The sequence below is a fragment of the Oncorhynchus mykiss genome, chromosome 14 (genome assembly GCF_057628025.1).
Source record: "Oncorhynchus mykiss isolate SJ-2025 chromosome 14, ASM5762802v1, whole genome shotgun sequence".
NCBI lineage: Eukaryota > Metazoa > Chordata > Actinopteri > Salmoniformes > Salmonidae > Oncorhynchus > Oncorhynchus mykiss.
In genome coordinates, this window is record NC_143035.1 from 41584243 (window position 1) to 41606353 (window position 22111).

General features: G+C 44.7%; 2 protein-coding genes across 3 annotated transcripts in view; one reads left to right on the top strand and one right to left on the bottom strand.

The window, feature by feature from the left end:
- Positions 1-17051, top strand: part of LOC110487799 (vascular endothelial growth factor receptor 3) — a 220239-nt gene extending 203188 nt beyond the window's left edge. The window contains exons 27-30 of one of the 2 annotated variants that reach the window (XM_090198927.1): positions 1088-1212; positions 9764-9896; positions 13274-13350; positions 15631-17051. In XM_090198927.1, the coding sequence (XP_090055053.1) occupies positions 1088-1212; positions 9764-9896; positions 13274-13350; positions 15631-15826 (531 nt within the window). In that variant the 3' untranslated portion in view covers positions 15827-17051. The remainder of the gene's footprint in view (positions 1-1087; positions 1213-9763; positions 9897-13273; positions 13351-15630) is intronic. The other variant, XM_090198929.1, reaches the window with a different exon arrangement.
- A 1749-nt stretch (positions 17052-18800) lies between these two features.
- The window catches only part of LOC110487959 (endoplasmic reticulum-Golgi intermediate compartment protein 1), a 44206-nt gene continuing 40895 nt past the window's right edge, over positions 18801-22111 (bottom strand). Inside the window, exon 10 of the mRNA XM_036943561.2 lies at positions 18801-21143. Within this exon, the coding sequence (XP_036799456.1) occupies positions 21036-21143 (108 nt within the window). The 3' untranslated portion in view covers positions 18801-21035. The remainder of the gene's footprint in view (positions 21144-22111) is intronic.

A 22111-nucleotide genomic window follows, 5' to 3' on the forward strand; every position in this document is an offset into this window, starting at 1 on the left:
TGTAGGATGATAAGGACTGACTGATATTATATTCTGTAGGATGATAAGGACTGACTGATATTATATTCTGTAGGATGATAAGAACTGATATTATATTCTGTAGGATGGTAAGGACTGATATTATATTCTGTAGGATGATAAGGACTGATATTGTATTCTGTAGGACGATAAAGACTGATATTATATTCTGTAGGATGATAAGGACTGATATTATATTCTGTAGGATGATAAGGACTGATATTATATTCTGTAGGATGATAAGGACTGATATTATATTCTGTAGGACGATAAGGACTGATATTATATTCTGTAGGATGATAAGGACTGATATTATATTCTGTAGGACGATAAAGACTGATATTATATTCTGTAGGATGATAAGGACGGATATTATATTCTGTAAGATGATAAGGACGGATATTATATTCTGTAGGATGATAAGGACTGATATTATATTCTGTAGGATGATAAGGACTGATATTATATTCTGTAGGATGATAAGGACTGATATTATATTCTGTAGGATGGTAAGGACTGACTGATATTATATTCTGTAGGATGATAAGAACTGATATTATATTCTGTAGGATGATAAGGACTGATACTATATTCTGTAGGACGATAAGGACTGATATTATATTCTGTAGGATGATAAGGACTGATATTATATTCTGTAGGATGGTAAGGACTGACTGATATTATATTCTGTAGGATGATAAGGACTGATACTATATTCTGTAGGATGATAAGGACTGATATTATATTCTGTAGGATGATAAGGACTAGTATTATATTCTGTAGGATGATAAGGACTGACTGATATTATATTCTGTAGGATGATAAGGACTGACTGATATTATATTCTGTAGGATGATAAGGGCTGATATTATATTCTGTAGGATGGTAAAGACTGACTGATATTATATTCTGTAGGATGATAAGGACTGATATTATATTCTGTAGGATGATAAGGACTAGTATTATATTCTGTAGGATGGTAAGGACTGACTGATATTATATTCTGTAGGATGGTAAGGACTGATATTATATTCTGTAGGATGGTAAGGACTGATATTATATTCTGTAGGATGGTAAGGACTACATCCCCCTGAATCCGTCCCAGAGCTCGGAGGAAGACAGCTTCTCTCACGCCTCTTCACGACCCGCTTCACAGGAGGAGATGAGACTGGCCTGTCACAGCATACCCATCAGGTACCATACTACTGTCTATAACACCAGCAGGTACCATACTACTGTCTATAACACCATCAGGTACCATACTACTGTCTATAACACCATCAGGTACCATACTACTGTCTATAACACCATCAGGTACCATACTACTGTCTATAACACCATCAGGTATCATACTACTGTCTATAACACCATCAGGTACCATACTACTGTCTATAACACCATCAGGTACCATAATACTGTCTATAACACCATCAGGTACCATGCTACTGTCTATAACACCATCAGGTACCATACTACTGTCTATAACACCCATCAGGTGCCATACTACTGTCTATAACACCATCAGGTACCATAATACTGTCTATAACACCATCAGGTACCATACTACTGTCTATCACACCATCAGGTACCATACTACTGTCTATAACACCATCAGGAACCATACTACTGTCTATAACACCATCAGGTACCATACTACTGTCTATAACACCCATCAGGTACCATACTACTGTCTATATATAACGCCATCAGGTACCATACTACTGTCTATAACACCATCAGGTACCATACTACTGTCTATAACACCATCAGGTACCATACTACTGTCTATAACACCATCAGGTACCATACTACTGTCTATAACACCATCAGGTACCATACTACTGTCTATAACACCATCAGGTACCATACTACTGTCTATAACACCCATCAGGTACCATACTACTGTCTATATATAACACCATCAGGTACCATACTACTGTCTATAACACCATCAGGTACCATACTACTGTCTATAACACCATCAGGTATCATACTACTGTCTACAACACCATCAGGTACCATACTACTGTCTATATATAACACCCATCAGCTAGCATACTACTGTCTATTACACCATCAGGTACCATACTACTGTCTATAACACGAATAGGTACCATACTACTGTCTATAGCACCATCAGGTACCATACTACTTTCTATAACACCATCAGGTACCATACTACTGTCTATAACACCATCAGGTACCATACTACTGTCTATAACACCAGCAGGTACCATACTACTGTCTATAACACGATCAGGTACCATACTACTGTCTATAACACCATCAGGTACCATACTACTGTCTATAACACCATCAGGTACCATACTACTGTCTATAACACCCATCAGGTACCATACTACTGTCAATAACATCATCAGGTACCATACTACTGTCTATAACACCATCAGGTACCATACTACTGTCTATAACACCATCAGGTACCATACTACTGTCTATAACACCATCAGGTACCATACTACTGTCTATAACACCATACTGTAATACCATACTACTGTCTATAACACCATCAGGTACCATACTACTGTCTATAACACCATCAGGTACCATACTACTGTCTATAACACCATCAGGTACCATACTACTGTGTATAACACCAGCAGGTACCATACTACTGTCTATAACACGATCAGGTACCATACTACTGTCTATAACACCATCAGGTACCATACTACTGTCTATAACACCATCAGGTACCATACTACTGTCTATAACACCATCGGGTACCATACTACTGTCTATAACACCATCAGGTACCATACTACTGTCTATAACACCATCAGGTACCATACTACTGTCCATAACACCATCAGGTACCATACTACTGTCTATAACACCATCAGGTACCATACTACTGTCTATAACACCATCAGGTACCATACTACTGTCTATAACACCCATCAGGTACCATACTACTGTCTATATATAACACCATCAGGTACCATACTACTGTCTATAACACCATCAGGTACCATACTACTGTCTATAACACCATCAGGTATCATACTACTGTCTACAACACCATCAGGTACCATACTACTGTCTATATATAACACCCATCAGCTAGCATACTACTGTCTATTACACCATCAGGTACCATACTACTGTCTATAACACCATCAGGTACCATACTACTGTCTATAACACCATCAGGTACCATACTACTGACTATAACACCATCAGGTACCATACTACTGTCTATAACACCATCAGGTACCATACTACTGTCTATAACACCCATCAGGTACCATACTACTGTCTATATATAACACCATCAGGTACCATACTACTGTCTATAACACCATCAGGTACCATACTACTGTCTATAACACCATCAGGTACCATAGTACTGTCTACAACACCATCAGGTATCATACTACTGTCTACAACACCATCAGGTACCATACTACTGTCTATAACGCCATCAGTTACCGTACTACTGTCTATAACACCATCAGGTACCATACTCCTGTCTATAACATCATCAGATACCATACTACTGTCTATAACACCATCAGGTACCATACTACTGTCTATAACACCATCAGGTACCATACTACTGTCTATAACACCATCAGGAACCATACTACTGTCTATAACACCATCAGGTACCATACTACTGTCTATAACACCCATCAGGTACCATACTACTGTCTATATATAACGCCATCAGGTACCATACTACTGTCTATAACACCATCAGGTACCATACTACTGTCTATAACACCATCATGTACCATACTACTGTCTATAACACCATCAGGTACCATACTACTGTCTATAACACCATCAGGTACCATACTACTGTCTATAACACCATCAGGTACCATACTACTGTCTATAACACCCATCAGGTACCATACTACTGTCTATATATAACACCATCAGGTACCATACTACTGTCTATAACACCATCAGGTACCATACTACTGTCTATAACACCATCAGGTATCATACTACTGTCTACAACACCATCAGGTACCATACTACTGTCTATATATAACACCCATCAGCTAGCATACTACTGTCTATTACACCATCAGGTACCATACTACTGTCTATAACACGAATAGGTACCATACTACTGTCTATAGCACCATCAGGTACCATACTACTTTCTATAACACCATCAGGTACCATACTACTGTCTATAACACGATCAGGTACCATATTACTGTCTATAACACCATCAGGTACCATACTACTGTCTATAACACCATCAGGTACCATACTACTGTCTATAACACCAGCAGGTACCATACTACTGTCTATAACACCATCAGGTACCATACTACTGTCTATAACACCATCAGGTACCATACTACTGTCTATAACACCCATCAGGTACCATACTACTGTCTATATATAACACCCATCAGCTAGCATACTACTGTCTATAACACCATCAGGTACCATACTACTGTCTATAACACCATCAGGTACCATACTACTGTCTATAACACCATCAGGTACCATACTACTGTCTATATATAACACCATCAGGTACCATACTACTGTCTATAACACCATCAGGTACCATACTACTGTCTATAACACCATCAGGTATCATACTACTGTCTATAACACCATCAGGTACCATACTACTGACTATAACACCATCAGGTACCATACTACTGTCTATAACACCATCAGGTACCATACTACTGTCTATAACACCCATCAGGTACCATACTAATGTCTATATATAACACCATCAGGTACCATACTACTGTCTATAACACCATCAGGTACCATACTACTGTCTATAACACCATCAGGTACCATACTACTGTCTACAACACCATCAGGTATCATACTACTGTCTACAACACCATCAGGTACCATACTACTGTCTATAACGCCATCAGGTACCATACTACTGTCTATAACACCATCAGGTACCATACTCCTGTCTATAACATCATCAGATACCATACTACTGTCTATAACACCATCAGGTACCATACTACTGTCTATAACACCATCAGGTACCATACTACTGTCTATAACACCATCAGGAACCATACTACTGTCTATAACACCATCAGGTACCATACTACTGTCTATCTATAACGCCATCAGGTACCATACTACTGTCTATAACACCATCAGGTACCATACTACTGTCTATAACACCATCAGGTACCATACTACTGTCTATAACACCATCAGGTACCATACTACTGTCTATAACACCATCAGGTACCATACTACTGTCTATAACACCCATCAGGTACCATACTACTGTCTATATATAACACCATCAGGTACCATACTACTGTCTATAACACCACCAGGTACCATACTACTGTCTATAACACCATCAGGTATCATACTACTGTCTACAACACCATCAGGTACCATACTACTGTCTATATATAACACCCATCAGCTAGCATACTACTGTCTATTACACCATCAGGTACCATACTACTGTCTATAACACCAGCAGGTACCATACTACTGTCTATAACACCATCAGGTACCATACTACTGTCTATAACACCATCAGGTACCATACTACTGTCTATAACACCCATCAGGTACCATACTACTGTCTATATATAACACCCATCAGCTAGCATACTACTGTCTATAACACCATCAGGTACCATACTACTGTCTATAACACCATCAGGTACCATACTACTGTCTATAACACCATCAGGTACCATACTACTGTCTATAACACCCATCAGGTACCATACTACTGTCTATATATAACACCATCAGGTACCATACTACTGTCTATAACACCATCAGGTACCATACTACTCTCTATAACACCATCAGGTACCATACTACTGTCTATAACACCATCAGGTACCATACTACTGTCTATAACACCATCAGGTACCATACTACTGTCTATAACACCATACTGTAATACCATACTACTGTCTATAACACCATCAGGTACCATACTACTGTCTATAACACCATCAGGTACCATACTACGGTCTATAACACCATCAGGTACCATACTACTGTCTATAACACCATCAAGTACCATACTACTGTCTATAACACCCATCAGGTACCATACTACTGTCTATATATAACACCATCAGGTACCATACTACTGTCTATATATAACACCATCAGGTACCATACTACTGTCTATAACACCATCAGGTATCATACTACTGTCTACAACACCATCAGGTACCATACTACTGTCTATATATAACACCCATCAGCTAGCATACTACTGTCTATAACACGATCAGGTACCATACTACTGTCTATAACACGATCAGGTACCATACTACTGTCTATAACACCATCAGGTATCATACTACTGTCTATAACACCAGCAGGTACCATACTACTGTCTATAACACCATCAGGTACCATACTACTGTCTATAACACCATCAGGTACAATACTACTGTCTATAACACCCATCAGGTACCATACTACTGTCTATATATAACACCCATCAGCTAGCATACTACTGTCTATAACACCATCAGGTACCATACTACTGTCTATAACACCATCAGGTACCATACTACTGTCTATAACACCATCAGGTACCATACTACTGTCTATATATAACACCATCAGGTACCATACTACTGTCTATAACACCATCAGGTACCATACTACTGTCTATAACACCATCAGGTACCATACTACTGTCTATAACACCATCAGGTACCATACTACTGACTATAACACCATCAGGTACCATACTACTGTCTATAACACCATCAGGTACCATACTACTGTCTATAACACCCATCAGGTACCATACTACTGTCTATATATAACACCATCAGGTACCATACTACTGTCTATAACACCATCAGGTACCATACTACTGTCTATAACACCATCAGGTACCATACTACTGTCTACAACACCATCAGGTATCATACTACTGTCTACAACACCATCAGGTACCATACTACTGTCTATAACGTCATCAGGTACCATACTACTGTCTATAACACCATCAGGTACCATACTCCTGTCTATAACATCATCAGATACCATACTACTGTCTATAACACCATCAGGTACCATACTACTGTCTATAACACCATCAGGTACCATACTACTGTCTATAACACCATCAGGAACCATACTACTGTCTATAACACCATCAGGTACCATACTACTGTCTATAACACCCATCAGGTACCATACTACTGTCTATATATAACGCCATCAGGTACCATACTACTGTCTATAACACCATCAGGTACCATACTACTGTCTATAACACCATCAGGTACCATACTACTGTCTATAACACCATCAGGTACCATACTACTGTCTATAACACCACCAGGTACCATACTACTGTCTATAACACCATCAGGTACCATACTACTGTCTATAACACCCATCAGGTACCATACTACTGTCTATATATAACACCATCAGGTACCATACTACTGTCTATAACACCATCAGGTACCATACTACTGTCTATAACACCATCAGGTATCATACTACTGTCTACAACACCATCAGGTACCATACTACTGTCTATATATAACACCCATCAGCTAGCATACTACTGTCTATTACACCATCAGGTACCATACTGCTGTCTATAACACGAATAGGTACCATACTACTGTCTATAGCACCATCAGGTACCATACTACTTTCTATAACACCATCAGGTACCATACTACTGTCTATAACACCATCAGGTACCATACTACTGTCTATAACACCAGCAGGTACCATACTACTGTCTATAACACGATCAGGTACCATACTACTGTCTATAACACCATCAGGTACCATACTACTGTCTATAACACCATCAGGTACCATACTACTGTCTATAACACCAGCAGGTACCATACTACTGTCTATAACACCATCAGGTACCAAACTACTGTCTATAACACCATCAGGTACCATACTACTGTCTATAACACCCATCAGGTACCATACTACTGTCTATATATAACACCCATCAGCTAGCATACTACTGTCTATAACACCATCAGGTACCATACTACTGTCTATAACACCATCAGGTACCATACTACTGTCTATAACACCATCAGGTACCATACTACTGTCTATAACACCTATCAGGTACCATACTACTGTCTATATATAACACCATCAGGTACCATACTACTGTCTATAACACCATCAGGTACCATACTACTCTCTATAACACCATCAGGTACCATACTACTGTCTATAACACCATCAGGTACCATACTACTGTCTATAACACCATCAGGTACCATACTACTGTCTATAACACCATACTGTAATACCATACTACTGTCTATAACACCATCAGGTACCATACTACTGTCTATAACACCATCAGGTACCATACTACTGTCTATAACACCATCAGGTACCATACTACTGTCTATAACACCATCAGGTACCATACTACTGTCTATAACACCCATCAGGTACCATACTACTGTCTATATATAACACCATCAGGTACCATACTACTGTCTATATATAACACCATCAGGTACCATACTACTGTCTATAACACCATACTGTAATACCATACTACTGTCTATAACACCATCAGGTACCATACTACTGTCTATAACACCATCAGGTACCATACTACTGTCTATAACACCATCAGGTACCATACTACTGTCTATAACACCCATCAGGTACCATACTACTGTCTATATATAACACCATCAGGTACCATACTACTGTCTATATATAACACCATCAGGTACCATACTACTGTCTATAACACCATCAGGTACCATACTACTGTCTATAACACCATCGGGTACCATACTACTGTCTATAACACCATCAGGTACCATACTACTGTCTATAACACCATCAGATACCATACTACTGTCTATATATAACACCATCAGGTACCATACTACTGTCTATAACACCATCAGATGCCATACTACTGTCTATATATAACACAATCAGGTACCATACTACTGTCTATATTTAACACCCATCAGCTACCATACTACTGTCTATAACAACATCAGATACCATACTACTGTCTATATATAACAATCATCAGATACCATACTACTGTCTATAACACCATCAGATACCATACTACTGTCTATATTTAAAACCCATCAGGTACCATACTACTGTCTATAACACCAGCAGGTACCATACTACTGTCTATAACACCAGCAGGTACCATACTACTGTCTATAACACCATCAGGTACCATACTACTGTCTATAACACCATCAGGTACCATACTACTGTCTATAACACCATCAGGTACCATACTACTGTCTATAACGCCATCAGGTACCATACTACTGTCTATAACACCATCAGGTACCATACTGCTGTCTATAACACCATCAGGTACCATAATACTGTCTATAACACCATACTATAATACCATACTACTGTCTATAACACCATCAGGTACCATCCCCATCTGGTGTCCTCTGGGGTCCCCTGGGGTTCTCACTCAACAACCACTCTTCCTGTGGTCCTCCGGTGTCCCCTGGGGTCCCCTGGTGTCCTCTGGGGTCCCATGTGGTCCTCTGGTGTCCCCTGTGGTCCCCTGTGGTCCTCTGGTGTCCCCTGGGGTCCCCTGTGGTCCTCTGGTGTCCCCTGGGGTTCTCACTCAACAACCACTCTTCCTGGGGTCCTCTGGGGTTCTCACTCAACAACCACTCTTCCTGGGGTCCCCTGGGGTCCTCTGGGGTTCTCACTCAACAGATATACATAACATAGGGGATATGTGTGTGTGTGTGTGTGTCAGGTATTATAACTGTGTGCCCTTCGCTGGCTGTGTGTTCGTGGGGCCGTCGAAGCTGTCGTCATGCCAACCCAGAGTGAAGACATTTGAGGAGCTACCAATGGAAACAGCCTGGTATAAAACCCACAACAACGGAGTAAGATCTGTCTCTCCTGCACTCTCTCCATCCCTCTATCATTGAATATCTCTCCATCCCTCCATCATTGTATCTCTCTATCTCTCCATCCCTCTATCATTGTATCTCTCCATCCCTCTATCATTGTATCTCTCTATCCCTCTATCATTGTATCTCTCTATCTCTCCATCCCTCTATCATTGTATCTCTCCATCCCTCTATCATTGTATCTCTCTATCTCTCCATCCCTCTATCATTGTATCTCTCCATCCCTCTATCATTGTATCTCACCATCCCTCTATCATTGTATCTCTTTCCGTCCCTCTATCATTGTATCTCTCTCCATCCCTCTATCATTGTATCTCACCATCCCTCTATCATTGTATCTCTCCATCCCTCTATCATTGTATCTCTCCATCCCTCTATCATTGTATCTCTCCATCCCTCTATCATTGTATCTCTCTATCCCTCTATCATTGTATCTCTCTATCTCTCCATCCCTCTATCATTGTATCTCTCCATCCCTCTATCATTGTATCTCTCCATCCCTCTATCATTGTATCTCTCTATCTCTCCATCCCTCTATCATTGTATCTCTCTATCTCTCTATCCCTCTATCATTGTATCTCTCTATCTCTCCATCCCTCTATCATTGTATCTCTCCATCCCTCTATCATTGTATCTCTCTATCCCTCTATCATTGTATCTCACCATTGCTCTATTCAAACTGCCAAATGTCAAACGGTTGGTGACATTTAATCAAATCTCTACTGAGGGGCTGTCCTGAGGGACTCTCCTGAGGGACTCTCCTGAGGGACTCTCCTGAGGGACTGTCCTGAGGGACTCTCCTGAGGGACTGTCCTGAGGGGCTGTCCTGAGGGACTGTCCTGAGGGGCTGTCCTGAGGGACTGTCCTGAGGGGCTGTCCTGAGGGACTCTCCTGAGGGACTCTCCTGAGGGACTCTCCTGAGGGACTGTCCTGAGGGGCTGTCCTGAGGGACTGTCCTGAGGGGCTGTCCTGAGGGACTGTCCTGAGGGGCTGTCCTGAGGGACTCTCCTGAGGGACTGTCCTGAGGGGCTGTCCTGAGGGACTCTCCTGAGGGACTGTCCTGAGGGACTCTCCTGAGGGACTGTCCTGAGGGACTCTCCTGAGGGACTGTCCTGAGGGACTGTCCTGAGGGGCTGTCCTGAGGGGCTGTCCTGAGGGACTCTCCTGAGGGACTGTCCTGAGGGACTCTCCTGAGGGGCTGTCCTGAGGGGCTGTCCTGAGCGACTGTCCTGAGGGACTCTCCTGAGGGACTGTCCTGAGGGACTGTCCTGAGGGGCTGTCCTGAGGGACTGTCCTGAGGGACTCTCCTGAGGGACTCTCCTGAGGGACTGTCCTGAGGGACTCTCCTGAGGGGCTGTCCTGAGGGACTGTCCTGAGGGACTCTACTGAGGGACTGTCCTGAGGGACTCTCCTGAGGGACTGTCCTGAGGGACTCTCCTGAGGGACTGTCCTGAGGGACTGTCCTGAGGGGCTCTCCTGAGGGACTCTCCTGAGGGACTCTCCTGAGGGACTGTCCTGAGGGGCTGTCCTGAGGGACTCTCCTGAGGGACTCTCCTGAGGAACTCTACTGAGGGGCTGTCCTGAGGGACTCTCCTGAGGGACTCTACTGAGGGACTCTCCTGAGGGACTGTCCTGAGGGCTCCTGAGGGACTGTCCTGAGGGACTCTGAGGGACTGTCCTGAGGGACTCTACTGAGGGACTCTCCTGAGGGACTGTCCTGAGGGACTGTCCTGAGTTAAGATCTGTTTTTTGGGTCTTCCTTTGACACCGCCTAATATATAGGTCCTGGATGGCAGGAAGCTTGACACCAGTGATGTACTGGGCCGTGGACAGTACCCAGAAATGTGGACTGTGGACTGTGCCCAGAAATGGTTGTCTGCTTGAAACATGTTATCAGGTTAAGCTAGTCTCCAGTTTCCAGCCTCAACAGGTCAACATGTTAAACTGGTCTCCAGTTTCCTCAACAGGTCAACATGTTAAATTGGTCTCCAGTTTCCTCAACAGGTCAACATGCTAAACTGGTCTCCAGTTTCCTCAACAGGTCAACATGCTAAACTGGTCTCCAGTTTCCTCAACAGGTCAACATGCTAAACTGGTCTCCAGTTTCCTCAACAGGTCAACATGCTTAACTGGTCTCCAGTTTCCAGCCTCAACATGTTAAACTGGTCTCCAGTTGCCTAAACAGGTCAACATGCTAAACTGGTCTCCAGTTTTCAGCCTCAACATGTTAAACTGGTCTCCAGTTTCCTCAACAGGTCAACATGCTAAACTGGTCTCCAGTTTCCTCAACAGGTCAACATGCTAAACTGGTCTCCAGTTTCCTCAACAGGTCAACATGCTTAACTGGTCTCCAGTTTCCAGCCTCAACATGTTAAACTGGTCTCCAGTTGCCTAAACAGGTCAACATGCTAAACTGGTCTCCAGTTTTCAGCCTCAACATGTTAAACTGGTCTCCAGTTTCCTCAACAGGTCAACATGCTAAACTGGTCTCCAGTTGCCTCAACAAGTCAACATGCTAAACTGGTCTCCAGTTTCCTCAACAGGTCAACATGCTAAACTGGTCTCCAGTTGCCTCAACAGGTCAACATGCTAAACTGGTCTCCAGTTGCCTCAACAGGTCAACATGCTAAACTGGTCTCCAGTTTCCTCAACAGGTCAACATGCTAAACTGGTCTCCAGTTGCCTCAACAGGTCAACATGCTAAACTGGTCTCCAGTTTCCTCAACAGGTCAACATGCTAAACTGGTCTCCAGTTTCCTCAACAGGTCAACATGCTAAACTGGTCTCCAGTTGCCTCAACAGGTCAACATGCTAAACTGGTCTCCAGTTTCCTCAACAGGTCAACATGCTAAACTGGTCTCCAGTTGCCTCAACAGGTCAACATGCTAAACTGGTCTCCAGTTTCCTCAACAGGTCAACATGCTAAACTGGTCTCCAGTTTCCTCAACAGGTCAACATGCTAAACTGGTCTCCAGTTGCCTCAACAGGTCAACATGCTAAACTGGTCTCCAGTTTCCTCAACAGGTCAACATGCTAAACTGGTCTCCAGTTTCCTAAACAGGTCAACATGCTAAACTGGTCTCCAGTTTCCAGCCTCAACAGGTTAAACTGGTCTCCAGTTTCCTCAACAGGTCAACATGCTAAACTGGTCTCCAGTTTCCAGCCTCAACAGGTCAACATGTTAAACTGGTCTCCAGTTTCCAGCCTCAACATGCTAAACTGGTCTCCAGTTGCCTAAACAAGTCAACATGCTAAACTGGTCTCCAGTTGCCTAAACAGGTCAACATGCTAAGCCCTTGACTTGTCGTTATTGAATGTGATGCTGATGGACTGCTGTGTTCTCTCCCCAGGACAACCAGACAGACAGTGGGATGGTTCTGGCGTCAGAGGAGTTTGAGATGATCCAACACAAACACAGAGGAGCCAAGTATGTTTGACACACCAATAGCATCATGCCCTTAACCAATAGCATCATGCCCTTAACCAATAGCATCATGCCCTTAACCAATAGCATCATGCCCTTAACCAATAGCATCATGCCCTTAACCAATAGCATCATGCCCTTAACCAATAGCATCATGCCCTTAACCAATAGCATCATGCCCTTAACCAATAGCATCATGCCCTTAACCAATAGCATCAGGCCCTTAACCAATAGCATCATGCCCTTAACCAATAGCATCATGCCCTTAACCAATAGCATCATGCCCTTAACCAATAGCATCATGCCCTTAACCAATAGCATCATGCCCTTAACCAATAGCATCATGCCCTTAACCAATCGCATCATGCCCTTAACCAATAGCATCATGCCCTTAACCAATAACATCATGCCCTTAACCAATAACATCATGCCCTTAACCAATAACATCATGCCCTTAACCAATAGCATCATGTCCTTAACCAATAGCATCATGCCCTTAACCAATAACATCATGCCCTTAACCAATAAAGTCTAACCAATAGCATCATGCCCTTAACCAATACCATCATGCCCTTAACCAATAAAGTCTAACCAATAGCATCATGCCCTTAACCAATAGCGTCATGCCCTTAACCAATAGCATCATGCCCTTAACCAATAGCATCATGCCCTTAACCAATAAAGTCTAACCAATAGTGTCATGCCCTTAACCAATAACATCATGGCCTTAACCAATAGCATCATGCCCTTAACCAATAGCATCATGCCCTTAACCAATAACATCATGCCCTTAACCAATAGCATCATGCCCTTAACCAATAGCATCATGCCCTTAACCAATAGCATCATGCCCTTAACCAATAGCGTCATGCCCTTAACCAATAGCATCATGCCCTTAACCAATAGCATCATGCCCTTAACCAATAAAGTCTAACCAATAGTGTCATGCCCTTAACCAATAACATCATGGCCTTAACCAATAGCATCATGCCCTTAACCAATAGCATCATGCCCTTAACCAATAACATCATGCCCTTAACCAATAGCATCATGCCCTTAACCAATAGCATCATGCCCTTAACCAATAGCGTCATGCCCTTAACCAATAGCATCATGCACTTAACCAATAGCGTCATGCCCTTAACCAATAGCATCATTAATATGACAAGGTGTCTGTGTGGGTTGTCTGTTTTTTGAAAATGTTTAAAAAAAAACTGGTGTCAAAAAATAACAACAGCATATTGTCCTAACAGCTGTCTCCTCTCCTCTCCACTCCCCTCTCCTTATCTACCTCCCCTCCTCTCTTCCCTCCCCCTCCTCTCTTTTCCCACCTCCCCTCCCCTCTCCTTCCCTCCTCTCCCACCTCGCCTCCTCTCTCCCCTCCCCACCTCCCCTCCTCTCTCCCCTCCCCACCTCCCCTCCTCTCCCTCTTCTCCCACCTCCCCCCCTCTCTCCTCCTACCTCCCCTCCCCTCCTTTCCCACCTCCCCTCCCCTCCTTTCCTACCTCCCCTCCCCTCTCCTTCCCTCCTCTCCCACCTCGCCTCCTCTCTCCCCTCCCCACCTCCCCTCCTCTCTCCCCTCCCCACCTCTCCCTCTTCTCCCACCTCCCCCCCTCTCTCCTCCTACCTCCCCTCCCCTCCTTTCCCACCTCCCCTCCTTTCCCACCTCCCCTCCCCTCCTTTCCTACCTCCCCTCCCCTCCTTTCCCACCTCCCCTCCTTTCCCACCTCCCCCCCTCCTTTCCCACCTCCCCTCCCCTCCTCTCCTACCCCCTCCCCTCCCCACCTCCCCTCCTCTCTCCCCTCCCCACCTCCCCTCCTCTCCCTCTTCTCCCACCTCCCCCCCTCTCTCCTCCTACCTCCCCTCCCCTCCTTTCCCACCTCCCCTCCCCTTTCCTACCTCCCCTCCCCTCTCCTTCCCTCCTCTCCCACCTCGCCTCCTCTCTCCCCTCCCCACCTCCCCTCCTCTCTCCCCTCCCCACCTCCCCTCCCCACCTCCCCTCCTCTCTTCCCTCCCCCTCCTCTCTTTTCCCACCTCCCCTCCCCTCTCCTTCCCTCCTCTCCCACCTCACCTCCTCTCTCCCCTCCCCACCTCCCCTCCTCTCTCCCCTCCCCACCTCCCCTCCTCTCCCTCTTCTCCCACCTCCCCCCCTCTCTCCTCCTACCTCCCCTCCCCTCCTTTCCCACCTCCCCTCCTTTCCCACCTCCCCTCCCCTCCTCTTCCACCTCCTCCCCTCCCCTCCTCTCCCACCTCCTCCCCTCCCCTCCTCTCCTCTCCCCCCAGTAGTACAGAGCGCCTGGTGGTGGTAGAGTCCAGCGGTAGCTCCGTTAGTTCCAGACACCGACCAGCCTTCCTCTCCCAGCTCTCTGGACAGACCTTTTACAACAACGAGTATGGTCAGCTGTCAGAGGAGGGCAGGGTCCTGGACTTCTTCTCCTCCCCTGATGATACACGCTGCCTCGCATCCTCCAACCTGTGATGTCATCATCACAGAGTGGGTAGCCCTTCCTCCTCCAACCAGTGATTGGCTACAGTGGGTTAGCCCCTCCTGTAATGTCACTATCACAGTGGGCTAACCCCTCCTCCAACCTGTGATTGGCTACAGTGGGTAGCCCCTCCTCCCCCAACCTGTGATTGACAACAGTGGGTTAGCCCCTCCTGCTCCAACCTGTGATTGACTACAGTGGGTTAGCCCCTCCTCCCCCAACCTGTGATTGGCTACAGTGGGTAAGCCCCTCCTCCCCCAACCTGTGATTGACGACAGTGGGTTAGCCCCTCCTGCTCCAACCTGTGATTGGCTACAGTGGGTAAACCCCTCCTCCCCCAACCTGTGATTGACGACAGTGGGTTAGCCCCTCCTACTCCAACCTGTGATTGACTACAGTGGGTTAGCCCCTCCTGCTCCAACCTGTGATTGACTAGTGGGTTAGCCCCTCCTCCTCCAACCTGTGATTGACTACAGTGGGTTAGCCCCTCCTCCTCCAACCTGTGATTGACACCAGTGGGTTAGCCCCTCCTCCTCCAACCTGTGATTGACTACAGTGGGTTAGCCCCTCCTCCTCCAACCTGTGGTTGACTACAGTGGTTTAGCCCCTCCTGCTCCAACCTGTGATTGACTAGTGGGTTAGCCCCTTCTCCTCCAACTTGTGATTGACTAGTGGGTTAGCCCCTCCTCCTCCAACCTGTGATTGACTACAGTGGGCTAGCCCCTCCTCCAACCTGTGATTGACTACAGTGGGTTAGCCCCTCCTCCTCCAACCTGTGGTTGACTACAGTGGTTTAGCCCCTCCTGCTCCAACCTGTGATTGACTAGTGGGTTAGCCCCTCCTGCTCCAACCTGTGATTGACTAGTGGGTTAGCCCCTCCTCCAACCTGTGACTGACTACAGTGGGTTCCAATAGTTCAGATTCCAGTCTTGCTAGCCACAAGGTTTGGGATTATATTGTAGTATACTCAATCCCATCTCCTTCCCTCTCTTCCTTGCTGTCACTCCTTCCCCTCTCCATGGCCACACCGGCCCATACTGGACTGAGCCGTCAGTACCTGCAGTTCTCCAACCAACCACTGGGTGGCAGTAGTATGTCAAAACCAAAGTATTATATATCAACCACAGATCAGATGTGTATCTTTATACAGAGTAAGCTTTTGATTATTTGTAAAAAAAAATACAAAATAAATGAAAATAAAGAAATATATCTTCTTTAGTCATGTCTCAGGTCTGTTATTTTGCTAATAATAATAATAGCGATATGGGAAGTGTCCAAACGTCATATATATGATGTTAGTCTGATCTGTAGTACATCATCTCATGATGAGGTCACTGTAGAGTGAGGGGGAGGAGTGTTCAGAGAAAGGACTTAATATGGCTCTCCTCCAGATGACATGGCTCTCCTCCAGATGACACGACTTAATATGGCTCTCCTCCAGATGACACGACTTAATATGGCTCTCCTCCAGATAACATGGCTCTCCTCCAGATGACACAACTTAATATCGCTCTCCTCCAGATGACACGACTTAATATGGCTCTCCTCCAGATGACACAACTTAATATGGCTCTCCTCCAGATAACATGGCTCTCCTCCAGATGACACGACTTAATATGGCTCTCCTCCAGATAACATGGCTCTCCTCCAGATGACACGACTTAATATGGCTCTCCTCCAGATAACATGGCTCTCCTCCAGATGACACGACTTAATATGGCTCTCCTCCAGATAACATGGCTCTCCTCCAGATGACACGACTTAATATGGCTCTCCTCCAGATAACATGGCTCTCCTCCAGATGACACGACTTAATATGGCTCTCCTCCAGATGACATGACTCTCCTCCAGATGACACAACTTAATATGGCTCTCCTCCAGATGACACGACTTAATATGGCTCTCCTCCAGATGACACGACTGGTTCTGACAGGTCTAGAACTCTAGATTGGTCTCAGTCTACTGGCTTGTCTAGTGTGCATCCCAAATGGCTCCATACTGAAAGCAGTACTTTAGACCAGGGCCTTTAGGGCTGTGGGTAACAGTAGATCCATTTGGGACAGACAAGGTTTGGGGAGCGTATATCAACCTGACTGAAGGAGGGACGAGGGAGAAGAGGAGATGGAGAGAAAAAAAGGAGTGTCACCTGACCAGACGCTCTCTCACCCGACCAGACGCTCTCTCACCCGACCAGACGCTCTCACCCGACCAGACGCTCTCTCACCCGACCAGACGCTCTCTCACCCGACCAGACGCTCTCTCTCCTGACCAGACGCTCTCTCTAATGACCAGACGATCTCTCACCTGACCAGACGCTCTCTCACCTGACCAGACGCTCTCTCACCTGACCAGACGCTCTCTCTCCTGACCAGACGCTCTCTCTCCTGACCAGACGCTCTCTCACCTGACCAGACGCTCCCTCTCCTGACCAGACGCTCTCTCTCCTGACCAGACGCTCTCTCTCCTGACCAGACGCTCTCTCACCTGACCAGACGCTCTCTCTCCTAACCAGACACTCAGCAGAGTGGAACTACAGAATTACAATGACCTTAAATTCAACGGGTGGAACGTTCCCACAGAAATGTAGCAAATCCAACAAATTACAACATACCATATTTTTTTTTTTACAATCTACTAAATAAAAAATACAGTTTTCTGCAACATATTATCATGTCGTTTTGCTTGGAATGTTCCAGGCCGATTGAGGGAGGACAGCAAGTAACGGGATCATCACAAAATCATTGTCTCTGAAGAAAGGAGATTGACTAGTCTGAGGTCAGAGGTGGTTGGTTGTCATGAGGAAGTAGGAACTAGAACACCGTGGTTGAGGTCAGAGGTGGTTGGTTGTCATGAGGAAGTAGGAACTGGAACACCGTGGTTGAGGTCAGAGGTGGTTGGTTGTCATGAGGAAGTAGGAACTGGAAGAGCGTGGTTGGTTGTCATGAGGAAGTAGGAACTGGAACACCGTGGTTGCTAAAGTAACTTTACTGGTTGTTGCACACATCATCTGCTTCTTTCATGACAGGAAAATGTCTGACCTAGGCGAGTAATACCAGTTTTAAAGACTTCTATTTATCAATGGCTTTCATCTTAGTTGTCATGGCAGTGATGAGACCATTGATAAAGAACATCTTGACGGCACCCTATTCCCTGTGTAGTGCACTACATTTGATGAGCGCCCTATGGGCCCTGGTCTAAAAGTCATGCACTACATTGGCAATAGGGTGACATTTGGGATATAGCCCTTATAACTAAACAGTTCCCTCCCTTCCCACAGAAACCCTGTAACAACGTCAAACGGATAATAACGATTGTTTTCTATTACAGATCAAAAGAATACACACGTTTACATTCAGAAAAACATTAGAAGGAACTAAGAAAATACTATTATTTTTTGGCAAAAACATAAAGACGTACAAATCCTTTGAACATTTTCAGAAAGTAGATCAAACCAAAAACAACTTCATAACAAATGGATTTGACACAAGGACACTGAACAGATAGTACGGTCAGTCACAATGGATTCAGGAAACTCTATAAAAAAGGAGAGGGGCGGGGCAGGGCAGGAAACATTGACCACGTTGTAGTTCTACAACCAAGACCAGTTCTAGAACCAAGGCCAGCTCTAGAACCAAGACCAGCTCTAGAACCAAGACCAGCTCTAGAACCAAGACTAGCTCTAGAACCAAGACTAGCTCTAGAACCAAGACCAGCTCTAGAACCAAGACCAGCTCTAGAACCAAGACCAGCTCTAGAACCAAGACTAGCTCTAGAACCAAGACTAGCTCTAGAACCAAGACTAGCTCTAGAACCAAGACTAGCTCTAGAACCAAGACTAGCTCTAGAACCAAGACCAGCTCTAGAACCAAGACTAGCTCTAGAACCAAGACTAGCTCTAGAACCAAGACTAGCTCTAGAACCAAGACCAGCTCTAGAACCAAGACTAGTTCTAGAACCAAGACTAGTTCTAGAACCAAGACTAGCTCTAGAATCAAGACCAGCTCTAGAACCAAGACCAGCTCTAGAACCAAGACTAGCTCTAGAACCAAGACCAGCTCTAGAACCAAGACTAGCTCTAGAACCAAGACTAGTTCTAGAACCAAGACTACTTCTAGAACCAAGACTACTTCTAGAGTTGGTCCATTATTCAGTCAATACTGTAATAGATTCAGCATTATGAAATGACAATAAGAAAAGCCTGGTTCAGACAACATTGAAATGAGAAACCAGACGACCCAGAAAGCTGAAAACTCTTGATTTGAGAGACATACTGTATGACATGGGCTTTAAAAAAAACCTAAGGCACAATTGATTCATTATATTTCCAATGGCTTGATGTGACAGTGTGATTCATTCCACAATACAATCATAAATACAGTATGTTACAATGTGGTATTCTACACCTGAAAAAGACAGTTTATATTCACTTCATGTCACAAAGTACAAAATATTATGTAAAAAAACATTTGAAAGTAACATGAGAAAAAATTGGATGACAAATTACTACATTTTCACCACCCTATTTAATTCATAGTGCACTATTTATGAGGCTCCAAAAGAAGTGCACTATTTATGAGGCTCCAAAAGAAGTGCACTATTTATGAGGCTCCAAAAGAAGTGCACTATTTATGAGGCTCCAAAAGAAGTGCACTATTTATGAGGCTCCAAAAGAAGTGCACTATTTATGAGGCTCCAAAAGAAGTGCACTATTTATGAGGCTCCAAAAGAAGTGCACTATTTATGAGGCTCCAAAAGAAGTGCACTATAAAAGGTAAATGGTGCCATTTGAAATCAATCAGTTAAGCATCCATCCTGTTGTCATCTGGGGAAATATACTGCCCGTCTCTGGCTGCATCTCAATAGTCTGGAGTCGCTTCCTCGCCTCGTCTCCTTTCCTTCCTCTGCTCTGACAGATGAAGGAATGTAAAGGCTCAGTTGGTAGAGCATGGCACTTGTAACGACAGGATGGTGGGATCGATTCCCGCTGGGGCCACCCATAAAGAAAAATGTGTAACATGACTAAGTCGCTTAGGAAACAACCGTCAGCTAAATGGTATATTATTATTATTATTCTAGCAGGTGAAGGAGAGGAAGCCTGTAGACTATTGAGATACACCCTTCTGGATGTTAGAAATACGTTTTATGAGGGCGTAGTGACACGTAGTGAGTGATGCGTCCTCGGGACAGCGTAGTGATATGTCCTCAGGACATCTTTCCTATCTGGATCTTCTTCCAGGCCTCGGAGGCTGTGAATATACAGGAGTCTATGATGCCTGCTACCGTGAACGTCCCCCCGATGATAGCACAGATCTGGAGGGGAGAGGGGGGGGACAGGTCAGGGGTTAGGATGAATCAGGATGTAGACATGAGGCTAGGGTTGTAGTTGAGGATAGGGTTAGGGTTGTAGTTGAGGCTAGGGTTAGGGTTGTAGTTGAGGCTAGGGCTAGGGTTGTAGTTGAGGCTAGGGTTGTAGTTGAAGCTAGGGCTAGGGTTGTAGTTGAGGCTAGGGCTAGGGTTGTAGTTGAGGCTAGGGTTAGGGTTGTAGTTGAGGCTAGGGTTAGGGTTGTAGTTGAGGCTAGGGTTAGGGTTGTAGTTGAAGCTAGGGTTAGGGTTGTAGTTGAAGCTAGGGTTAGGGTTGTAGTTGAAGCTAGGGTTAGGGTTGTAGTTGAGGCTAGGGCTAGGGTTGTAGTTGAGGCTAGGGTTGTAGTTGAAGCTAGGGCTAGGGTTGTAGTTGAGGCTAGGGCTAGGGTTGTAGTTGAGGCTAGGGTTGTAGTTGAGGCTAGGGTTAGGGTTGTAGTTGAAGCTAGGGTTAGGGTTGTAGTTGAAGCTAGGGTTAGGGTTGTAGTTGAAGCTAGGGTTAGGGTTGTAGTTGAGGCTAGGGCTAGGGTTGTAGTTGAGGCTAGGGTTGTAGTTGAAGCTAGGGCTAGGGTTGTAGTTGAAGCTAGGGTTAGGGTTGTGGTTGAAGCTAGGGTTAGGATTAGGGTTGAATCTAGGGTTGTAGTTGAGGCTAGGGTTAGGGTTGTGGTTGAAACTAGGGTTAGGGTTAGGGTTGAATCTAGGGTTGTAGTTGAGGCTAGGGTTAGGGTTGTGGTTGAGGCTAGGGTTAGGGTTGAATCTAGGGTTGTAGTTGAGGCTAGGGTTGTAGTTGAAGCTAGGGTTAGGGTTGTAGTTGAATCTATGGTTAGGGTTGTAGTTGAGGCTAGGGTTGTAGTTGAAGCTAGGGTTAGGGTTGTAGTTGAATCTATGGTTAGGGTTGTAGTTGAGGCTAGGGTTGTGGT